At 53.2% G+C, this 7,010-nt stretch overlaps 2 protein-coding genes across 5 annotated transcripts in view; one reads left to right on the plus strand and one right to left on the minus strand.

Annotated features, from left to right (window-relative positions):
* TRAPPC2L (trafficking protein particle complex subunit 2L) overlaps positions 1–7,010 on the minus strand; it is a 423,767-nt gene that overhangs the window by 91,110 nt on the left and 325,647 nt on the right. The gene's annotated exons all lie outside the window — the stretch shown is intronic.
* The window catches only part of APRT (adenine phosphoribosyltransferase), an 8,741-nt gene continuing 2,023 nt past the window's right edge, over positions 293–7,010 (plus strand). For all 3 annotated transcript variants that reach the window (XM_069085558.1, XM_069085559.1, XM_069085560.1), the window contains exons 1-4: positions 293–434; positions 1,717–1,823; positions 4,407–4,540; positions 6,649–6,727. In XM_069085558.1, the coding sequence (XP_068941659.1) occupies positions 355–434; positions 1,717–1,823; positions 4,407–4,540; positions 6,649–6,727 (400 nt within the window). In that variant the 5' untranslated portion in view covers positions 293–354. The remainder of the gene's footprint in view (positions 435–1,716; positions 1,824–4,406; positions 4,541–6,648; positions 6,728–7,010) is intronic.

Below are 7,010 nucleotides of genomic sequence, written 5' to 3' on the forward strand. Positions count from 1 at the left end.
TATAGAAATGCTAGCTATTAGTATTAGTATTAGAGTGCCTGGCACATTGTGGGTGCTACATAAATGCTAGCCGCAATTAAAGCTCCAGACAAATAGTACGGTAGCTGTAATATTACTTTTATTGACAGCTATCATTGTTGTCCCATTTCGCAGATGGGTTGCCTAGGGCTGGGAGAGGAAAGCGCCCTCCCGGGGCAGTCCCAGCTCGGCGGTACGCCACAGCGCCACCTAGCCGCCAAAGAAAGAACGTGCGGGGAGGTGGCCTGGGCCTCGCCCGGGAAGGGGGCGGGTCCTCCTTCCCTCTCCCCGCCCTCTCCCGCGCCTGCGCAGTTCGCGCCGCCACAAGTTGCAGGCATGGCTGAGTCGCAGCTGCAGCTCGTGGCCCGGCGGGTCCGGAGCTTCCCCGACTTCCCCAAGCCCGGCATCCTGTTCCGGTGAGGCCTGAGGCTGGGGGGCGGGGGTGGGGGTCGGGACTGGGTGCAGGCATCACGGCAAGGATGGACCTGCCCTGTGCTGCGCCAGGGGCATTCGAACCCAGGACCTCGCCTCCCAGAAGCCCCCCGCCCTCTACTTAAGTTACGGAGGAGCAAGCTGAAGTCTGGAGGGGCAGGTCACGTGCCTAGGGGCACAGAGACAGGAACCAGCGGAGCGGGATTAGAACCCAGGGCCACGGACGGGAGAGCGCCGGGCCGTGCCCCCCGCGGCCGGGGCTCGCTTGCTTCCTGAGTGACCGCGGTCACCTCGGTCCCGGCAGGCGCTGAAGCCCCCCGCGGCCGCCTCTGCCCGCAGACCCCAGCGCTGGTCACTGGGCAGACCTCCGGCCATGCCCGCCCCGGCTCGCTCGGGCTCCTCCCTCGTGCCCCTCCCCCTGCGGGGGTCCTCCGACCCTGACCTGGGGGGGCTTCACTGCGGGGGTTCCCAGCCCGACCCCCCGCCCCCGCCCCTCCTCACGTAAGTCACAGCCTCCTAGGGCTGGGGGTAGAAGGCACCCGGCCCACCTTGGGGGGTCTTCTTTGCTCTCCAGGGCCCTGGACCCAATCTTAGGCATTTTAGTTAAGTGTGCCCATGGCTTCCAGGGCCTGAACCGTCTGTCCCAGCCAGGAGGCCCCTCCTCCAGGGAGCCTTCCCCGTACCCCCTTAGCCCTGGCTGCTGCAGTGCTGCTTCTCTCCCTTACCCCATCTCTGGCTGGTTTGTGCAGAGTCCAGAGGCAGGGCCCCTCCCACCCGGACCCCCACCCCGCTGGTGCCCCCGGAAGCCTTCAGAGGGCCATGTTGGGGAGACCTGAGAATCACCCAGCTGCTGGTACCTGTGCCTGCTGGACTATAGCTTCAGGAGGCCTGGGATCCTCTGACTCCTCTGCATTCCCTGCCTCTCCCAAAGGGGTGACTGCTCTTTGAAGGCTTGACCCTTGTTGGATGACAAGCCCTCTCACAGCCTGCTTCTATCCCCTGTGTCCTTGGTAAGCAGGTTCTGGCCTGGTGCTGTAAGCCTGTGACCTTGAGCAAGGCATCCCATCTGTGGAATGGGATCACAGTCTCTGCCCTGCTTGCGGGGGGGGCTCTCCCAAGGCCAGGGGTCCCTCTTTCTGGGTGTCCTTCCAGCTCTCTGCTGGGGGCTGGGACCCCTAGAAGGTCCCTTTGTCTGGGCTGCCCCTGTGTCATACTTCAGTTTCATTGGAACATGGTCACCCATCCCTGTTGTTCTTTCCTTCCTAGTGACATCAGTCCTTTGCTAAAGGACCCAAATGCCTTCCAGGCTTCCATTGAACTTTTGGCTGACCACCTGAAAGAAAACCACAAGACAAAGATTGATTATATTGCAGGTGAGTGAGGGGTGCACCTGTCTACCAGCTCACCTATTTCAGTCTGGCTGGGCTTGGGATACAAATAAAAACAGGGATCTTGCCACCTCAAGGGGGAACACTACACTCAAAAGGAACGAGAGGGGAGAAGGCAATAGGGCTTAGCAGTGTAGCTGGTGGGAAATGGGGGGCAGATTGCTGCCCCCTGGGGTCCATGGACCTGCCCTGCAGCCAGAGGGGCAGGGACTGCTGAAAACAGAACCAGGCTGTTCGTTCTGGCAGTGAGAGGTTTCCTCAGGATGTTTCCTGGGGGAGGAAAGCTGCATGGGGTAGGCAGGAGAAGGGTCAAAGCAGGGTACCTAGTGAAAAATGGGGGTAAGAAGTGTCTTTGCAAGCTGCCAATAAGCATTTATTGATCGGCCAACCCAAGCCTCTCTTGGTCTTTGCTTGGGTTCTGATGGTTCAGAGTGAATGTCAATAGCAATTATTTCAATTCTGGCAGCAAACCCTGAGTTTCACTTTCATTGGAACATGGTCACCCATCCTCGTCATTCTTTCCTTCCTAGTGACATGATATTTTTTTGGCTAGGTAAAAGAGGCCATTCTTTTTGCCTTGTTTCTTACCTAGCCTTTAATCACTGAGTGGGCATTGCCTCAGTCAGAATGATACCTGGGAAAGATCTTAGCTTAACAAGGCCAAGTTCCCCCACTGCTTCCGGGCTACCGGACCCAGATGACTCCGAAGGAGAAAGTGAGGCTGGTGACTTTGCATGGCCCTGCCTCACTTAAATCCACGTCACTTCCAAGTCAGGACTTCACCCTCCTGCTGTCATTGGTTCCTCTGAGAATGGAAGGACCAACCACAAGCTCCCGCAGTAATACTGTACTAAGGGAAGTCTGAGCTCCAGGCCACTGTCCTGGAGGAGCTGCCTAATAAGTCCCTGCTGCTTGCCCTGGGTCCCAGACACAAGAACGGTTTTGACATTTCTTAGATCCCCCAACCAAGAGTCACATGAATACATTTACCTTGTTAAAAATCAATTTCATTGATTCCTTTTGTATTTACTTCATGGTTGTTTCCAGATATGTAGTACACACACACACCCCTTTGTGTGTGTGTGTGTGTGTGTGTGTGTGTGTATGTGTGTGTGTCTGTGTGGCCAAACCCTTGAACCCTCTCTCGTGACAAAGAAAAAAATAGTAAAAACAACCAAAACAGTAATCATGTGGGACAATGCATATAACATTCTGCCCCATAATCCCCTCCCCTGCCAAGAGGCAGCAGTGTTCCATTCTCTGTTCTCTGAGACCAAGACTGATTATGATGATTACGCAGAGTTTGGCTTCCTTCTAACGTTTTTTTAATTACAGCTCATTTTTATTACGTACATAATCACAAACATACACGCTTCGGTATAAATGAAGAGAGAGGCTTGTATGATAAACTGGGAGCTTGCATTGCTTGGGATTTTTTCAAACATTCCTTGCATTTTAACAGTCATATTCCCTTCATTTGCATTATTGGAACCCTTGTCAGTATTCTCCTGGCTTTGCTTTTTTTCCACTCAGCACCATTCAGGATCCTGGGGTCAGGACTTTAGTCTAGCACCTTTGTTTGGCAGTTGGGGAAACTGAGGCACAGAATTCACAGTGACCTGCCTGAGATCACATAGGTACATGTAACAAAACCAGAGACCAGACTCAGGTCCTCCCACGTCCATGCGTTCAGTCTATGCCTCCCTATACAGGTCTCTGAATTTTTCAGATTCCCATCCCAGTCTGTTTCTGAATGGTTGGGCTAGTTCACACTTATGCCAACAATGTGTACCCTCTTCCTACCACCTTCCATCTTTGGAATGCCCTCCCTTCTCACCCTTGCCTCTCAGGATCCCTGGCTTCCTTCAGAGTACAGCTGGAGCTCTGCCTCCCAAATGAGATCCTGATCCCCTGCTGCCCCCACCCCCAGATTACCTGCATTTATTACTGTCTTATATAGTCTCGGTCTGCTCCTGCATGGACATTGTAGTCCCCTTCCCCTCACTCCCTGAGAACAAGGACTGTTGAGTTTCTGTCCCTGTGATGGAGGCACAACAGGTGAGGAAGCCTTCCTTCGGCTTCTAGTTTCAAGGTGTGCCTCCCTCTTCTCTTGTCCCCATCCCACTGTCTCCCTAATAATATAGTCACCTGTGTACATGTTGAAAAGCCACACACACAAACACACAGGACGTGGAATGCAAGCTCTGGGGGAAGGAATGTTGTGTTTTCTTCCCATTACCTTGGACCTAATAAATATTTATTAAGTGTCCAATTGGGCTGGCTTGGTAAATAATGAAGCTGGTGTCGTCTCAGTAGCAGGAAAAGAGCCAAAAAAAAAAAAAAAGAGATTGGGAACTGAGGGAAACCTTTTTAACTCTTTACTCTAAATCGGAGGTGGGGACCCTGCTCTAAACTTTACCAGTTCTGTGACCTTGGACAAGTCATTTTCCATCTTGGGTCCCAGACGTGCTGCCTGGGTGCCTCGGTCCCTGAAGGTGAGCAGGTCAGGAAACCACCCTACCCACCCACCCTTTTTTTCCCCAACATCCCCAATTTTCTTCCTCCCAGGTTTGGATGCTCGGGGTTTCCTGTTTGGTCCCTCCCTGGCCCAGAAACTCGGGATAGGGTTTGTGCTCATCCGAAAGCGAGGGAAGCTTCCGGGGCCCACAGTATCCACCATTTACTCCCTGGAATATGGCCAGGTAAGTCAGCTGGGGGGAGGGGATGGCTGCAGGAAGACACCTTGAAGATACAGGTTGATGCAGTAGAAGTGTTCTGTGCTGGAAGAAACTTTGGATTCAGTCAGAAAACAGGTTTACATCCCGGCTTGGCCCCCTTAGGCAGGTCATCTCCCTCCTCTGGGCCTCAGTTTCCTCCTCTGTAAAGTGAGGGGGTTGGGCTAGATGATCTCCGAGGGTCCTCCTGGCTCTAAGTCCTTCACTCTTTAAGTACCTGGCTCCTCAGCACTGCCTGCCACAGGAGCTCCCTTTCATCAGACTGGCCTCATATGTTATGTCAGCACTTATTAGTTATTTACTGTGTGCCAAGCACTGGGGATAGTCCCTGCCCCTAGGAAACAGACCTTCTAATGGGGAGAGAAGGGGAGGTGCTCATGGGAGAGGTTGGGGGCGAAGGTCAGAGAGTGAGGCACAGCTGGTCTGAGTGCTTCTCAGACATGGGGCTCCAAGAGAAGCTTGCCAACAAGAAGGGGGCCCCCAGTTTCCCCATTTAGCAGCAGGGATGGCTGTAGTTCATTCTAACAAAAAGTGATCTCTGTTCTACAAAATCTTCAGGGAAGAGTGAACTGGTTTTAACCAAACTCGAGGTACCATCAAGGTCAGCAGGATGAGCCTTGGGGTCATTTGGTTTGAAACCAAAGGACACTGGTCTGCAGCACAGCCTTTGGAGTCTCAGAGCTGAGGGGCTTCTGGGGTGACCTAGCCCAGTTCCCCATCCCCCTCCTGCCTGCTTTTACAGATAAGGAAACTCATTATCTTTCATTTTAAATTGATCCTAATTGCAGTTGGCCCATAGGCAGAAGTCATGAAGAAACGTAATTACACTGAGTCATCTGGCCTCTGTGTCCTAGGTCACACAGCTAAGTTAGTGTTGGAACAAAGACACAGTCCAGTACATTTCTGGTCCAGATCCCATTTCTTTAGGATCTAGTGGAGCTTTTTGAAAGTTGCCAAATCACTGAATGGCAACACTCCTTGACAGCTGGTCCCAAAGAACCACACACAGTGGTTCTAACAGTATGAATTAAAAGAACAGCAAAACAGATCTGCATGTGTGCAGTTACCATGCCCACCTCGGCCCTACTGCAGAAGTGGAGGGCCACAGGCCTGGAATGTGGCAGGTGATGTCAGGGGTCTTGATGGGGCACAGAAGATGGGAGGGAGGCTGGCTGGCCTTCTCATAGGGGGAGATGGACATAGGGAGGGTATTTGAGTTTAGGAATTTGCAGAGGTGTCCCAGCTTCCTTTCCAGGAGCAGTGACAGCCTATTTGATCATGGTTCAAGAACTGGGGGCATGGCAGGCGGGGGGGGGGGGGGGGGGCAGGGTATTCTGGGCAGCCAGTGATTAGGTGGTAGGGTCCTGCAGGAGAGCACTGCCCTAGAGGGAGTGACTGAGACAACCACCAGTCAGGAGAGAGCCTGCCCAGTGTCCAGCAGTGAGAGGGTCACATCTGTGGGAGTGGGCTTTGGGTGGGTGGAGGGGTGAAGAAATTTAAAAAAAAAAACGATTCAGAAATATTTGGAAGTAATTGTCATGGAAAAACCAAAGGCAGGTAACAGAAAAATGCCCGCAGCAGCAGCAAGAGGCCTAGCCCCCATCAGCTGGGCCCGAGGTCTACAGGTGGAGGCCTCCCTTCCTCTGCCTACTCCTAGTCTGAGCTTGCCTTTACGTTGGTGCTGCCCTTCATTCCTGTAGTACAGAAGCAGGCCCACAATGGGCAGGGGAAGACCCTGCCGGAGGAGGTCTCCAGACACCCCTAGAATGCTTTCACTTACAGACAGCAGCCGCTGGGAGCCGGAGTCATGAGAAAAGCATGCACGTAATGCTTCCCGTGTCTTGTTTTACCTTGACAACAGTCCTGGGAGGGAGATGCTGCTGTTATCCCCATTTCCCAGATGAGGAAACCGAGGCAGACAGGTTTAGTGACATGGGATTTGAACTTCGGTCTTCTAACTTCGTCCGTTTGGCTGCCTGTAGCCTGGACCAGTTCTTTGATTTGCTTTGAAGTCGCCTCTCAGTTAGGTGGGGTCTGTTCCTCGGCACCAAGTGACCTGGGGTTTCATTCTTCAGGCAGAATTGGAGATCCAGAAAGATGCCATAGAGCCCGGCCAGAAGGTGGTGATTGTGGACGACCTGATGGCGACTGGAGGTAACTGGACGTGGGAGTGGACAGCAGTGAGGGTGGGCCTTTGGACCAAGCAGCAGTGGTTAGTCCTGCACAGCACTTTACATGGGGGGGGGGGAATCTTTCGAGCTTCAAAACTGAGGGAGGAACGGTATTATCTCCATTTTACAGGTGAGGAAACTGAGGCTGAAAGTAAATGGCCTGCCCAGGGTCACACAGTCAGGCTGGATTTGAACTCCAGGCTCAGTGCTCACTGTTGTGCCAACAAGCTCCCATAGCAGGCCTGCTATGTGTCGGGCTCAGTGCT

Source organism: Petaurus breviceps, unplaced genomic scaffold, assembly GCF_028583685.1.
Source record: "Petaurus breviceps papuanus isolate PSGF00001 unplaced genomic scaffold, PetGlider_PUasm1.0 176, whole genome shotgun sequence".
In the NCBI taxonomy this organism is placed as follows: domain Eukaryota; kingdom Metazoa; phylum Chordata; class Mammalia; order Diprotodontia; family Petauridae; genus Petaurus; species Petaurus breviceps.